The sequence below is a fragment of the Alligator mississippiensis genome, chromosome 1, assembly GCF_030867095.1.
Source record: "Alligator mississippiensis isolate rAllMis1 chromosome 1, rAllMis1, whole genome shotgun sequence".
Taxonomy (NCBI): domain Eukaryota; kingdom Metazoa; phylum Chordata; order Crocodylia; family Alligatoridae; genus Alligator; species Alligator mississippiensis.
Window position 1 is genome coordinate 130,209,949 of NC_081824.1, and position 17,132 is coordinate 130,227,080.

Consider the following 17,132-nt stretch of genomic DNA (forward strand, 5'->3'; position numbering starts at 1 on the left):
GCCTGTACACGAGCATGGAGGCTGCTCTGATTAATCAAGTCTTCTGAAGCGTGGCAAATACCGTGCTCTAGCAGCCTCCTGCGTCTCATGTATCAGCGTCTGTGTGCTTCAGAATGGCGGTAGGGTGCTTGAACTAAAGCTCATCGAATGAACTTTAGTTCAAGCACCTCCACCACCATTTTTAAGCATGGGGACGCTGATACATAAGACACCGCAACGCTTTAATTAGAGTGGCTCTCGGAGCGACCCCCTCCCAAAGCACATGTAAAAGTGTCCTAGGTGACTAAATTATTTTTACATGGCAATCTTAACATAGTTTTGAAATGGAGATCTTTGGTTTTGGAATTCTGTACAGCTGCATGGCAGAAATTGCATTACCTTTTATAGTCAGACATATAAGAGATGTGAGGGGAGGAAATGCTGTAGTACTTCCTTACATGGGAGAGAAGGTGGCAGGATTAAAGGCACGTTTACCAAAAACACGGCTAAATGTGACTTCAGATTCATAGATTGTGAGGCTGGAAGGGACCTTGGAAGATCATCAGGTCTAGCCCTTGCATCAAGCAGGAAAGATAACTGGGGGTCAGGTGACCCCAGCAAGGTGACTGTCTAGTCTCCTCTTGAAGATTTCCAGGGTGGGTGATTGCACCACCTCTGGAGGGAGCTTATTCCACAGTCTGGACACCCTAACTGTGAAGTTTTTCCTAATGATGATGGAAGCAGGGAAGAACAATCGGCACAAAAGAACTTAAATAAGTAAAATCCTTCCACTTTGTTTATTAGCTGCTCTGAGCCTTTTGGTTAGGGCAGGATAGAAATCTAATCAACAGTAAATTCTAGGAGTGTGCTTGGCAATACTGTTTTCAGCACTCTGGTATTAGTAAATGACTCTCGCTGCAGGAACTGGATCAACTTTAGTTCATTAAAAAATCTGACTCTAAGATATGTTGGTTTACAAGAGGAGGGATTATAGCATTGCATTCTTTGTCTAAAGTAACTGCAATTTTTTTACTTCTGGGAATACTGCCGGGCATATCTGTTTTCATAAGCTTTTCAGCGTAGAAAGTGTTTGACAAGGCTCATGATTAAGGGGATGGGGGTGGGGGAAAGGACAGGAGGGTGCATAGGAGTGGGGGCAGAAATTTTGCTGAAGCCCAAGTTTTCAGGAAAAGGATTAATTGCTGACTGCAAGTTAAAATTAGAACTATTTACAGAAAAGATATACTGGATATAGGAGTGGTCCTTTTGTAGGAACCCAAATAATATTCTATAATACCTTTACAGTTACACAGTATGTAATTTTTAAGAAATGTTCTTTACCTGAAAAACTTTTTTCTTTTGATGAAGTAAAATAAATGAACTTTGATAGTCACACTGTTGCTTACAAAGATCACTCATAATTTCCTGATCAGAGTGTATTGTAATCTCTCTATTGTGCTTTTGGAGGTTTACAATTCCATTCTGCCATAAAATTTGCATGGGCTGAAATTTTGCATTCCTTGACCAGCCGTTGGAGGACTGGGAATGTGACAAGATAGCTGTATCTCAGATTTCAACTTCCCAGCTGTAATGTTTCATTCCCAGACAAAAAGCTTCAAAAAAGAGAGGTCAGTTAGGACCTGTTATATCTAATTCCATCATTAAAATAAAAAAACACTTTAGATCAACAATCAACACTTTCACTTTAGATAACAATCTGCAATCACAATAATACTACTAAATAATAACCGCATGCACTCAAGTTGCTTAGAATGCATTCAAATGCAGGACGTTGTCAGACAGCTCACAGTTTTTCATCTACAAAGAAACATGCTGTAGATTTTAAATGCATGCGTGGTCTGTAGAGAGTATAACTTGTAGAGAGTGTGACAGTGGAGTTCGTGGTGAAGGTAATGAGTCTGTTAAGACAGGTGTGAATTAATATTGCTTTGCTTGTGCATAAATTTAAGCATATGCACATGTTTGTAGGATTCCATTTGGATTTGTGCATATGTTTATATAAATATAGCAAAACATGTTTCTGTTTATTCTGACCAGTTTAGTATAAAGAAAATGCTGAAAATTTAATTTCCAATTTGACAGTGTATTTTTGTAGACTTTCATTAGAGAATCTAAAATCACTTTACAAACACTAAGCCTCTGTTCTGTTTTTTGTATGTTTTTACAATGGAATTTAAAAGCTTGACATTAATACTGTATAGGCAAAAGAGGTTATCAAAGTCCACAATTTGTTTTGCGTAGGATTATTATATTTTTACTCTTTCTAAGTGCCTGTGTTTTACATTTTGTGCAAAAGATGATATGAGAAGTGGGGTTGTAATCTGAGTGTTGAGCTGTTCTCCATTTCTTCTATTTAATATCTGGTCACAGCATGTAAAAACTGTGAAGTCAAATTATTCCATCTGTGGCATTAGCATTAAACTATATTGGTATCCTTTTTCCTGAAGCAGACCAGGCAGTTATGAAAGGCAGCTTTGAGGGGAATGGGCAGGCCAGGTGGAATCAATTTGACTCAGTTAAGGGCTTCTGAACAGAATATCTTGAACCCGAATATACACTTCTTTGAATGGGGGAGCCAGGAGTGCATGAAGCCTTTCTCAAGCTCGGGGCTTGGCAAATGAGAGGTTTGTTGAACAATAAGAAGCAGACCTAATGCTCTTGCCAAGCGGTTCTTATATTGCTTTGAGATTCCATTGTAACTGGACAGTTGCTAGCTAATCCAAGTGAATACGTCTCTCCACCCCACAGCTTGTTTTAACAGTCTGAGAAGAGATTTAATCAAGAATGTAGGACCTTTCTCCACCTGGTATGGTGATGATTTTGCTCTTTGTTTGAAAGGTGGCATTTAGCAGAAAGCCCTTCATTTAATTTGCAATTTTTAAAAGCAGATGTTATTTGAATGTGACTAAGTTTGCCTTTTTCCTTGAGGACCTTTTAGTTTGAGTCTTTAGGGAAAGAACTTTGAAATCAATTGAAAAGCCAGTATAAAAAAAATAGTTGAAAGCTTTAGATGCTTCTTAATTTTGTTGTACTTTCTATTAACTATTGTTAATAGCTCCCTATTAACAATATATATTTCTTCCAGTAAAAGGTCCACAAAAATAATGAAGACTGACCATATTTGAAATTATATTGTGTACAAACTAAGAAAATGAGTAGCAGATATTTTCCATTTTAAGAGGTGGTTGTAATAACTAATATGACTAAAAGAGAGTAATATTGGGTAAAAAGCATTGCATATGAAAATATGATTGAGCAGTTCTCTTAATTTTGTATGTTTTTTCCAGCAATTTGTTCCCATAAAAAGATAATGTTAATTACATGTAACTTACATTTGAAAAATTAACCTGTAAAAATATTTAGAAAGAATGCAGTGCTTTGGTTGTATGCATACATTCCTTCATTCTTGAATCAGTATAAATATTTTTTTTTTCCTGAGACAAGGTCTGTATACGTAACTGAGATTCAAATACTCCTATTTTATTTCTGGACTTGATTACAGCAGGAAAATTAGTCTCCACTTTAGCAAATACTTAAATCTCTGTTTTACTTCATTACCATGAATATTTCCATTGATCTCAAGAAGAATGTTTAGGTTAGAAAAAGTTAAGCATCCTAGGCAGGTAGCAAGAGCAAATGGTTGTCATTGTTGCATAACATAGGATGGAAATACTCTTAGGGTATGTCCATACAAAGGGGGAGAGGAAAGGAGTATGTTTTTAATTCTGGTTTATTAATCCATATTGCCTAGCTAATTTTAAAATAGAAACTCAGGGTGTTACCTTGGTTTAGTAGTAGTTGCATTCAAAAACTATTGAAGGAGCCTAGCATTGAAACTGAGCTGTTAACCCCAATTAAACCTGAGTTATCTTGCCTTCACTGCTATTTTAACTTTGGGGTTATCCAACCAAATAAAAGAACAGGAATGCCCCTTTTTTACAATGTACATGTACCCTTCCTGCCATGTTATCTGGCTTTGCTCCGAGTGTAGCTAGACGTATGGGTGGTGCATTCAGTTCTTTCTCTAGTCCAGGTGCTGAGAAAAATCCAGCGGTGAGCGATTCCTCAAGAGGAACAGGGTAGAGTCCAGTATCAACATGTCACGAGTAAATCAGTCTCCTGCCTCATTTTCTCAGCTCTAAAACCTGATAAAAAATAAGTACCCCTGCACTTTCCAGCAACCTGGATCTGAATTCTGTAGTAGAGAATCCTAATTTCTCAGTCATTACAGGGCTGAATTTTTGTATGTGTTTTTACTATTCAAATTTGCACTGCTGATGACATCTAGAAGAGAAACAGAAGAAAAAACAGGTGATTTTTGGCAGCCTGGCAAGGGTAATTTGGAGCTTTTATAATTCAGGAAGATGTGAGGGATTTTTTTTTTTAAGTTGCGCAGGGGATGGTTGAGGCTCTAGCCCAGGGGTGGGCAAAATATGGCTTATGGGCCAGATCTGGCCCACCAGTTGATTGTATCTGTGCCATGGCTGTCAAAGACTGCCCCGCCTGGCCCCAGCATCCCGGCTCTTTAAAAAGACCAAAAAAAAAAGCCCTGCACTCACCAGTTGGTGCAGTAGCCTCAGGGCTTCTGAGGGCTTGTGACAGAGCACCCCCCCTTCTCCCCCCCCCCGCCACAGCGCAGGGCAGTGGGGGGCAGCGGGGATCGCCCCCCTGCCTGGCAGGAGCCAGTGAGTATGGGACTTTTTTTTTTTAAAGAACCCGGGCACTGGGGCTGGGCGCGGTAGCTGTTGATGGGGCTGGGAGAGTAGGCGGGGGATGGGGCCTGATGTTTGATTCGTAGATTCAGCCGATTCAGCAATGGCCAAATCTCTGAATCAGATTCAGGACGGTAATTTGAATCACCAAATTGAGTCACTGTTCTCCGAATCGGCCGAATCTGAAGCGAATACTAGCTGCTTTGCACAGGCCTAGTAGTTAGCTGTGTTATTCTGAAGACAGAGTGGAGAAAAAACAGTTTTTTCCCTGCAAATAAGTAATTTAATATAACAGGCTATAACATACATAAAATCACATGGTTACATTCATGGTTGCACATGTTCACTATGTCACAAAACTGACTCGGCAAGATTAGGTATATTGTGGTATGTGACTACTGCTATGGCATCAGGTCATCTATTGGCATGCTGAAACATAGTTTTAACCAAACTGTTTGGAAATCACTTTACTCATTTAGGACATGGATACCAATTTCTGACTGCTGATTTTCTGGGGAAAGATGCATAGGCCTACAAACAAATACAAAATATTTTGTGGGAGAACAGATGGAATTATATCACTGGCTTGAAACTGATGGTGCATTTGTTTTCTCTCTTTCTATCCCCCTCTTCCTCTCCAAATGTCATCCTACCCCTTTCCAATGCAGCTTTTACAGACAAATGGACAAATATCTAACATTAATGGAATAGCAGAAGAAGAAGTAGAGCTCACCCTTCAACCAGGGGAGACCAATGAACAACAGACAGATACTGTTATAACAGATGGTAAGTAAAAGTCTACAATGAACAGACAGGTTATAGAGGGCTGGAATACAGAAATCAAAGTTGTTTTAAGCAATTGGGAACAAGAAACAAGAATCTACAAGCTACTTGCAATAAATAGTGTTCCGCATTCTCAGTTTTTACTTAAAAAAACCCCCAAAACTTGGGAATTGTCCAGGGTTTATCTTCAAAACACAAAAACCTGGATGAAATCAGGATAAAAGGAACAAAAGGAAAAAAAAATCAGTTTAAATTGGGGGGAAAATTGGCATAGAGAGAGGAAGGCTGGGACTAGGGAAGGGGCGGGGTGTGATGCAGCCCATCGGCAGCTCCTGGAGCTGCAGCAGGGAGCAAAGCGGGGGGAGGGTGGGGGGCGCAGCTCTTGCTGCTACTCATCCCCTGGGAGAGCTGTGGGCTGGGGGAACTGTGCTGGGCTCTTCCCGATGGACGTGTGCCCCCAGATTAGCAGCAGGAAGCACATGGCACCATGCACTGCTTTTCTTCCCTGGCTGTGTTTATGCCCCTCCCCCCTGCTGCAGCAGCCTGCTTCTGGGCTGCCCTGGCATTTGGGGGGATGGAGAAGTGACACATGGCCGGATGTGGAGTGGGAGGATCCAACCCCAGCACCATTACCTCCCACCCTGCCCAGGGTCAGAGTTGGGAGCTCCACACCCCCAGGCAGTGGCTCCAGCCACAGTCACCCATGCGGACCAGCTGGGTGTAGCACCTGCCGCAGGGAGTGGGGTCATGCTCTCCTGCCTGCCCCCCCCCCCAGTGCCCAGTGCTCAGCTCCCAGTGCCCAGAGCATGGCCGAAGCTAGAGCTGCCGGGGTGTAGCTCAGTCCCACTGCCCTAGGAGCGATTCCTGTGGCCCATCCTGCCCGGGGTCAGAGCCCCCAGGAGCTGCTCCAGCCACCTTTCCCTGGACCCCACATGGCCATCACCACCCCCTACCCCTGCTCCGATTGTGGCTGCCACCACCATCCCTCCCCACGTCTGGCCAGAAACCTGTGCCTCAGGTAACCGGCACAGTGGCACTTTTCGTTTATTAGCACCACCCATTTTTCAGTTCAAATCCCTGTTAACCAGCACGAGTGGGGAATGGGCCATTCCCCACTCATGCTGGTTAACAGGGATTTGAACTGAAAAACAGCAGCACCCATTCCTGCCAGGGGGCAGGGGGTCGGAACTGATGACCTGTTTAGGTCCCTTCTGACCCTAAGAACTATGAAACAGGTGTAAATCAGTAAAAACTGAATGACTTAAAAAATCAGGGAATTTATTAGTGAAAATCAGTAAAAACTGAGAATGCGGAACACTAGCTATAAAGCGTAGTGTTCCAGTTTTTGGAACATGTAAAGTGCAGTATTTTTACACGGAAATTGTCTTATCAGAGCACACTAACATAAGCTTTGGCTTCACTGGAAAACAGATATATTGCAAATTGAAACTGCAAATTGCTCAAGGATACAAGACATACTGTCTCAGGTTCAGTTCTTCCTTTCTTTCAGTTAGGGTATCAAATCAAGCATTGCAGTCGCACTGCTTCTAACTGCCTGTATAATGAATAGATAAAGGAAATTCTTGAGTAAACTTTTTGACCATACATGTGGAAGAAGCATGGTCAGTTTGCATCTCTTGACACTTGAAGTTTGTACTTCCTGGCTATATCTGCCCCTTACATGCTTACTCACTAGTGTCATTTTTTTAAGAAACCTTTTCAAATTTAGGGGAAGAGTCTCATCTCTATTTTTGACTCTGTAGATATATTTATCTTCCATGCTGCAAATAATAAAAACATAGTGGTTTTCTTTCAGCTAGGATACTTTATCCCACCTCGTCCTGGGGCACTTCTTGCTGTACACCTGGTTACTGTGGATTGTAAACTGTAGTGTCATTATTTCAGTATATCTACAGTGTACTTGTACGTGTCTTGGAAGACATCTTCCCAAAGGTATTGCAGTTACTGAGGAAAGGATTTGTGAGATAGTATACACAGTGCCATGTGTATTCCTTTTAGTGGTAGGACAACAGCCTGATTTCTCTATTACAGTGATTTTCAACCAGGGGGCTACCCTGGAATCATTTCAGGGATGCTGTGCAATGTTATTACTGTTAGGTTTGTAAACATGATTCACAAGATAAACCCAGAGTTTTCCTATAGGATTCCAGTGTTAACATTCTGACCTGTTGTGGTCTTTCTGGTTCTTTGCAACATAAGAATTTCTCTACTATTTTTCTGCTGTCAAAGAAAGAGTAAAAACTAAGAGCTGGCCGTGTCTGAGAGGTGACTCAAGTCTATTGAGGGATGACTCAAGAAAGGTGGATAACCATTGCTCTATTATTATCTGTTGTCTGAGTCTATCTAAAAAAAAAAAATCACTGACAGCTGCATGGTATCTTGTTCAAAAAGAGTCTGGACTGGTTAAAGAATGCTGTTCTTCAGACTTCAGTCAGTAGCACTTTTTACAAGCACAGCTCATTGCTAGCACCATCCTTCTTGTGCTTGGCTAATATTTCTCTCACCCAGACTCAGTTTGACCTTTAAAATAAATACCAAACAAAAAAGACCTTCATTCGATTGCCATTTTCAGTGACCTCATGTTCACACATGAACACAAATCCTTGTTGGCAGTGACTTTGACACCAGTAGGAAAACTGTTGGCCTGTAAGAATGAATAGATTAGATATTCACTTATATGAAGATGGTTTCTTTCCAAATCTGATTTAATTAGCAGTTTTTTTCTTCAGCTTGGTTGGCATGTCAATCTTAGGGATTGTATTTTCCATTAAGATGACAGCTATCTGAAGTATGCCTGGGTTCTTAAGAAATCTACCTCTTTGCTTTTGTTTTGGATACTATTTGGATGCTATTGCTACTTTTATACTGAGACAGCTGTAGTATAAGGAGACCTCAAAAGATGAAGGCCAATATCATGGCTGTCATTTTGTATGAGCTGTTTGTGGATATGTTTTCATGACTTGCTAGTTGGTTTATGTGTCTCAGACTATTTTGACCAACAGCAGACAATCTGCCTGTATGCCATTAGAAGCACCATTGCACTGTAGGCAAACTCCCACTTTTAGCTGGGACCAGTTTCCAATGCTTCAGAAGAAAGTAGGGAAACCCTTCCTCCCTAGAAACCATATGTGTAAGACCAACAGAGTATAGAAGGTGACAGTCACCTGGGAGAATAAAATCCTTTGGGGAATGTTTGGCTTCCATTTTCTGCTTCTTGGATTTAACAGATCGCTTTTGTTTCATATATATCATTGCTAGTCGATTGCTTTTCATATCACTGTCTTGTAAGATTAGCTTTTCACATGCTGTGAAGACCATGAGCGTATTCAGGATCAGTCATCCCCTTCCACTGTGTGGCATATGCACAGGGAAGAGAATGCATTACAGATGTGCCATGCAGCTGAAAGGGGGTATGACTATAGCCCTTCCCTGTGATTCTGAATGCCAGTGATCTCTCAGAACTTACTGACATGTCACTGCAGCTTCTGTCAGAGCTTTGGATGTGCTATGACCTCGGTCTCATAGTACAGACAGTCAAAAAGCCCAAGGCTGAATTGATTCAGTCTTTGCAGATTAGTTTAAATTGCACAGATTGAGCCAATTAGCAAATGACCAGACATTCACTTTTGATTCAGAAAATGAAGCCACATGCCTGCAGTGGTTCAAACCAGAAGCTTGAGGGCACTAGAAGCATGTCTGCCAGCCACTGCCAAAGGGAAGGGAAGACAGAAGCCCTCCAAGGCTCTTACCTCCTCCCTGCTCCAGAGGAGAGGGTGTGACTAGGCACCATGGAGGGTGAGGGTAGCACACTGGAAGGTGAGGGTTTAAATCCCCTCCCTGGCTCACGGGACTCCAGCCTGGGGTGGGGGATGCCTACCAGACTTCTGTCCTCTCCCCTTGATGGCGGAGGGAGGGCAGCTGCTGCCAAACTTTAGTGGGGGGAGTGGGGGAGAAAGGTAGTGGGATTGAATTCATAAACACTTGAACAAGAATAGTTCTTTCTCTGAAGGGAGCATGTATTGAACACAGCACTTTGGAACCTCAGGCACACGACAGAACAAACAAAAATCTTTGCCCAGCCTAAGATACAGCCCAGTAAAGCATAGTGAGAGCACACACGGCATAGTCTAACTTAAAATGGGATGTAATAAACCAAGAAGACAAGACTGTTTTTCTCCATTGAAGGAGAAAATCCACATTTTTCCATGGCAAACGGAAAACTCGGATCCTTAGTAAGTACTACTTACTACCACATATCTGCATCTCCAACAGATCCCTAAGGATACCCTTCCTGATCTATACTTGCATAGCTTGTTAGGCAGACAGAATATTGTGAAACAAAACCCTGTTTCTTTTCTGACCCACAAGCATGAGGCATTTTCTGTTTTTAAAAAATTAACCTGGCCTATTTTATGTCATAATTGTTTCTTAGCACATGGACCAGTCTTTTGTCTAACATAAGCAACAGCAAATATAGTAATACAAGCAAGCAACACACAGAAATGAGCAGGCATCTGACTCATGAACAACTTAAGTCACCCTATGCCCAAATTAATCTTAACTGCCCCTTTAATTTAACCACCCTCATCTCTGACAGTGAGTTTGACACAGCTATTAAAGCTATCAAGGCTGCTGGACCAGATAAGATATTCCCAGAATTTGTTACCAAGCTTGGAACCACAATGAATAGATGCCTTCAGAAATTAATGTATAAATGTCTAGAAATAACAGACTTCCAAAAATCTGGAGAAAAAACTGGCATCATTGCTATGCTGAAACCCAATAAACCAACAGAGGATCCAAAAAGCTACCAACCCATCTTACTACTCTGCGTTACATACAAACTCATGAAGTGAACAAGTTGGCTTTTGGAAAGAGCAGTGTACCACTAACCAAGTTACATTACTTGCATCTGACATAGAAAATGGATTTGGAATGAGGCAGAAAACAGGTGCGGTCTTTATTGACCTCACAGCCACCTATAACACTGTATGGCATCAAATATAAAATGCAGTCTATGACACCTGACTGCAAGCTAAGCGCTTTCATCATGATCATGATCTCCAACAGATCATTCCAACTCACTACCAGCCAAGGAGAAAAAAGCAGAGTACAAACTATGAAGAATGAAGTCCCCAGTGGGTCAGCGCTAGCATTGGTACTTTTCAGTGTATATACCTGCAAATGAGATGCCTGTGTAAGATCCTGAAAATAAAGCGGGAAGACAGAATACCAGACACAGTGGTACTTTGAGTGCACAGGACTGGCACACTTAAAAACCACTATCAAGAAGAAAAGGTTGCTATCTCAGGAGAATGGGAGAAGACCGAATCCCTAAGAATATTTTGTATAGTGAGATTCAAAATGGCTCTAGAAAGTGGGGTCACCCCTCTGTGGCAGTACCACGGTGTGCCAAAATAATATGCAGTCATTTAACATCAACATAGAAAGCTGAGAGGAGCACACAGAATCCTATACGATCTAGAGGGAACAACTGGCATTGGGTGCAGCTCAACATGAAGCAGCTTTGATCCAGAGGATGGAAGCAAAGCAAGAAAGAAGAAAGCAGCATGCTGTAAACTTGGACTTTAGCTCAGACAACATATGGATCTCTGAAACTAGTAACAAGCTGTGTCACTCTCTAATTCAGCTTTCAGCCGTAAATGCATGCATCAGGTACATGTACACCATGATCGAGAGGATCGATGGTTGCCTACTAAAGATACACTTCAGACTTCCCACATACAGTATCTAAGCGATACATATATACTGACGATGTCACCATAGTAGCCCAAGGAATAGACGTGACAGAACTGGAAAAGATATGGGATTCATTGCTAACTGTCTCCACAAGTGGCTTTTAAAGTTTGGCATCAATAAATTGGTATCTTCACTCTTCCAACTGGACAATCATCAAGACATGATCACACTGAGTATAAGAGTAGGCAAGCACATGCTTCCCCGTGAGCATACACCAACATACTTAGGAGTCGCATTAGACCATTCCCTCACCTATAAACATCACGTGCAGAAGGTCAGCAGTAAAGTCTCTGGACAAGTAGGTGCCTGAAGATGTTTAGCCAGCACGACAAGGGGTGCCAACTTCAAAGTGCTCAGAACCGCTACACTTGCACTGGAATATGCCCCCGCAGAATATTTTGCTCCTGCATGGTCCAGAAGTTGTCACACTAAAAAGGTTCACAATGTTCTTAATAGTGTGTTGAGACTCATAACAGGCTGCACAACTTACAGATGTACTGTACCCTGGGCCATTAGACCAAGTGATATAAGGCGACAGATCCTAATATCATTACATTCAATAGAGGCAAGAGATGATGAAAATCACCTGCTCTGTCAGCTGTTAACTGAAGACCCAAACAGATGGAGGATTAAGAGGATTAAAGTCATAAACTGTTTGTACATGAAGCTCACAACCTCCTGGAAGAGACTGGCAACAGTGAACCAAACCCTTGAGCACAGAGTGGGCCAACTGCTGGGAAAGGTCAGACCTTATTCCTATAGCATTTTATACCAATGACCTTGACAGACAAGCATGGGTCAAGGCATGGGTCAAGCTGAACAGACTGAGACCTGGATATGGATGCTTCAAAACAACACTTCACCAGATGAACATCTTGGACAGCACACTGTGTGAATATGGTGTCCAACACACAGCACAGCACTTAATCAAAAGCTGCAATCTTTACAAATGTCCAGACAGGGCAGATGGAATCTGCACATTGAGTGATAACACCAGCCAGTAGTTCATAGATTTGGAAGTTTATATCTGATGCCATAAGAAAGAAGTAGCAGCAGCCCCAAATTATCCTCAGGCCGAGTTTCTCTAGATCCATCCTCCCAGAAATATGTTTTGTTTAGGAAATGAAGTACATTTTTTCATTCTGACTGTATTATTGACTTAATTGCTTAGCTCATAGGAAGTGCTCAGCACTTAAAAGGCACAAATATAATGGCTTTTGCCTTGCATACAATTTTGGAATCATTAGACATGATCAGATTATTTCTCCACTGCTAAATATCCTTTCTCTAATACATGTGATTCTTTGCAGACAGCAATTGATTCTTTTACATGTGCATACCCTAGTGGTATTGAGTTGTATCTGCTTAGGGCTGCATTTACTATACTGAGCCTTTTCTAAAAATCCTCTGGTGTTACATTTTAACTTATGATATTTAGTTCTGTTTGTCACAGTTAATAATGTGCTAAAATTTTCAATGGTCTGCCTATGATAATGCCCTCCTTTCCCTCTATTTCCCCCGTTTTCCTAAAGTGATCATTGAAGGTTTTTTCATTGAAAGATACTTGCAGACAGTGCTTAAAAACTGTTAACTGTTATAGTTGCAGGGCTTCTGCTAAGATGCTTTTTTTGTGTAGCTTGTGAATGGGGTTAAGTGACAATTCTAAAAATGAATGATGATGGGAAATTACAGAATGATAGATCAGCATAAAATGGACCCCAAATTTCAGCATGTTCTACTTCTGAGTAAAGAGGGCCCCAAATGCTGTTTGAGCTGGGAAGACTAGTATCACCATTAGAAAAACCAAAAGGTTTAACTTTTAAGCAAAGTTTTAGCCTGATCTTGCAGTATTACACACAGATTCAGCCATGACAGATTCACAATTAATGCCACATTAAAAAAAATCATGAAGCACAGTGACAATTGTTTAACATTAGTACTTTGTTTCATTGGCACCTCTGCCAAACTGGGAGAAAGATTACTCTAAATATTTCATAGGAAGCAAGTTAAACATCAGGTTTTGGTATATGGAAACAACCTACAAGCAATCCCAGTGTACATTATCTTATAGTAGACACAGCTGTGGACTACAACCACCCTTTAGAGAAGGCTTCCTTTGCATTGCATATCCTGCATTCTTAGAAATAGTAACATCATTTGTTCTTTTTTCTTAAAAGCAAAGGGAAAAAAATGATGCAAAGTATTTAATAATCTGGTCCTGTAGCCTGTCTGGTTTTTTCCAGCAGTTTTTGTTCTCATGCTGTTTATTATCATATGTGGAAGTGATAAAATTTGAGTAGAAGTTACGTTCTTTTGGTCAAGGATAATCAGTACAATTTATCATATAAACCTAAAACCATACTTTAAGTTTCCTACAAGCATAATTTAGCAGAGAGCCAACCATCCTCTCTAATGGTCTTTTAGAAGAGCTTGTAGATTGCAGAGCTGAATGGGGTAAGGAAGGCTAGCAGCATGCTGATTTTCTCTTGAAAGCTGAGGCCTGTATACTGCCTTCCTGTGTAAAGGCATGCAGGGGAGAACAAAGGAATGAAAATGAAAAACCTTTGCAGATCTCTCAGAGTCACAGTGTCTGTGTAATGTCTCCTCTGGTATGCAGGGCTAACAGAAGTAGATATGGGGCCATCCCTGCTCTTCTGCTAACCCTGTTTTCCTATCAGCTAGTGAAATCTCAACCCTTTCTGGGGCTCAAGCTCTGTTTCCAGGCTGGAGAGAGTCCTGGGTTCTGGCCCTTCCTCACAGTGCTTATTATCCATTTTATCCAATGACTACTAATGTAAACTGTAAAAACAATTCTGGGGCCAGAGACTTGGAAACCTTTTTAGTGAAGTATCCTAACTAGTAGGCTACAGAATCATATTCCCTTTTGCCTTTTCTCTGATCTGTTTGTTCATTTTGCATTACATAGTCATTGCATAAAATGGATACGTAGCACAGGAGAAAGAAGTGACTAGAACTCAAGGCTCCCTTCTTCCAAGGTCAGTTGCACAGAAGCTCCCTCTCCTGTCTGCCTCTCTTACCTTCACATTACTGCCTAGTGGCCCTATTTCAATAGGAGGAATAGAGGATGTGCTCTCCTCCATGCTGATGCCCTGGTCTTCTGATTAAGGCAGTGTACTGCAAAGTGAGAGAGAGCAGTGCCAACCCTCTCAGGGTGAGTTACATTTGTAACTCAGGTCTCCCACTTTCTGAGGCAAAAAGTGTGCATCACTGTCCTCATGCTACCCCCAAATCTCAGTGTCAAACAGTTGATGTATATGGTCTTTTCCCACTCAGATTTGGGAGCTTTGGGACAATTGTATACACTTTCCCAGACAGAAGATGATTGGAATGGTGCATTAGTGGAGTTGAGTGCCAGATAGACATATTGGATCACTTCTGAGCATGCACCCAAGTTTGGTTGTTAAAGGGACATCTAAACTATTAGTCTTGAGGGAGGCTTCTGAGAGAGAGAGAATCTAAGACCCTCCACATTTTTTGCCATTGCATGAGATAGAATAGTATTACATTTATTGATTAAGCAGTCTAAGAGTCACTTCAGTTTCTCAGATGTAAAAGAGGATTTGGGCCTTCATCCATACATGCAGGTATCACTTTTTTTCAGTGCTGAGATTTTTTTAGCAGAGTAAAAATTTCATAAGCATGTTACCATAGCAGGAAAAGACCAGAACTGAAAGTTAGAGCAATGTGGCATAAATTCACTATGGAAAAAGGACTGAAGCATACCCATTAAGCCCTTGTCTAGATGCACACACCCACTTGAGACAGCTTAAATCACTGAAAGCAATACATCATGTAGGCAAATCCTTAGTTGATTTTAATTCAAAACTTTCATTATTTTGGTGCAAGTCTGCATAAACAGTTTTATTAGCTGCCTTAAGTCAATTTTTTAGATTTTTTTAACTTAAGGAGCCTTTGTCTACATACAAAAATGTGTACAATTTAAATTATGAAAAAATGTTACAGATAAGCATTATGGTACCCTAATTTGGATGAGTTATACTAGTAAAATTATGCTCATTTTTGTGTTGGTATACACAATACTAGAGTAATTGTATCAGTAACATAGTACCAGACCCACCTCTTATCAACCAGTGTAAAAACTGTGAGAAAACCAGGCCTTAATCTAAAATGACTGTCTTCATTTATTTCTGCTGAAACAACAGAGCCACAAATAAAAAGTATGGAATACTTCCTTGATGGTTTGTTTGAAGACAAATTTTAAGTAACATTTTTTTCATCTGTTGTACTTTATTTTTTACATATTAAAAAGGTTTTTAAAGTTGGCACACAAGAAAGATTCTGTGTACCTCTTTGTATTTATGCTTTTGGCATCTTCCAAAGGCAATGATTTACCACAAATCTATTCAATTAACATGATAGGGAGTCATCTGTATTGTATGTTGATCTTTGAGTTTTATCCTCGATCCTATGGGTTTTTTTAATCTTGATTGATAGAGCCCTTATCATTGTGAGCCAGACACAGAAACTAGTTGGAAAACTCTGCAGCCTGCCCTGATTGCTTTGGGGAGACTAGATCAAAGTTAGACTATCTCTTAACTGAGTAATGGAGAAACTTAACATTAGATCTGTTAAGTTGTTTTGCTCTTTTTTGTGGCCTGACAGCATAGCAACAAATTAAACTTTTTAAAAGTAAATGCTAATTTATGCTTCTGTATAATTTCTAGTATAGGAGCATGTGGTCTAGGCTTTCCGTATTCTGTCATCCTTAATCTGCCTCTTCCTACTCCCTAGCAATGACTATCAGCAAATTCAGTAAATACCTTTGCATTCCTTTGATAATCAGTCAGATTGCAAAGAATACAAAGTTCCTGAGAATTACTTGGCTCCTTGATAAACAAGGAAGTATTGATCCATATTTTGCTCCAAGTATAGTAGTTGTCCATTTCATATGGATTAATATTGAATGTTGGCTCCACATTTCAGAACCATCCTCCCTACATGGTAAGAATTATGTCTCTTTAGACAAACTTTTAAATGAATACTAATATCTTGAGAATCATAGAGAGGAAAAAATTGCAATCTGTGGAAAGAATAAGCATAATTTAATGTTTTCCAGAGAATTGCTTTTAAATGGAGGATTAATGGGCGTGATTTTTATTTCCTGAAAATTGTTGCTGTGAATGGCACTATCTTAAATACCAGCCATATGGCCAACTATTGAAGGGATAGCTTCTTAAGTAAAAAGCTCAATTGAAATGCTTGTTGTCATCATTCATGCCTACCCCTCTGGACCATGCAGAGGATTTTTTCTATATGGCCTGGGGCAAATGTAGAAAAAAGGGGATGGAGGTAGGCCCTGGCATACCTCTAAAATGTTCATTTCAAGAAATATAACTCATTTTAGCCCTAAATCTGTCTACATTCCATGCAGATGTGGTGTTCCCAGTGTCTTTCATGTTGGAAATCATTTAGAATTACAAATAAAGAATCATTCAGCTAGGATTGCAGGAAGTAATAAATCCTACCAGCAGTTTAAGGTTCCTCCTTGACTATCTATTACTGACAACCAGCACTGCTTTGTGTTTTGGATCTTTTGCATGCCTTGAGTTCCACATTTGGGCCTTTAGTTGTGAGATATGGTTCCAGGCCATTCTGAGTATCCTCAGAAGTTGACATGGCCAGCTGAGGGTCCCTCAAAGTGTTCTGGCAAGTGAAGATGCCAGGGTCATAACTGTGGCTGGGGGCAGGAGGGGAAAGTGCATGGGAAGGGTATTGTGGACTCCTAACAGGGATGGGCCTCATTTCTCATGTATTTCCAACACCCATATAGATCCTAGAAAATTCAGATTTGGGAGGCTCCGGGTCCACTTGACA

The 17,132-nt window shown here is 40.7% G+C and overlaps 1 protein-coding gene across 3 annotated transcripts in view; it reads left to right on the forward strand.

The window, feature by feature from the left end:
• The window catches only part of AKAP12 (A-kinase anchoring protein 12), a 112,371-nt gene that overhangs the window by 64,375 nt on the left and 30,864 nt on the right, over positions 1-17,132 (forward strand). For 2 of the 3 annotated variants that reach the window (XM_059714042.1, XM_019488320.2), the window contains exon 2: positions 5,381-5,498. The exons of the other annotated variant lie outside the window; for it this stretch is intronic. In XM_059714042.1, coding sequence (XP_059570025.1) covers positions 5,381-5,498 — 118 coding nt within the window. The remainder of the gene's footprint in view (positions 1-5,380; positions 5,499-17,132) is intronic. 3 annotated transcript variants of the gene reach the window in all.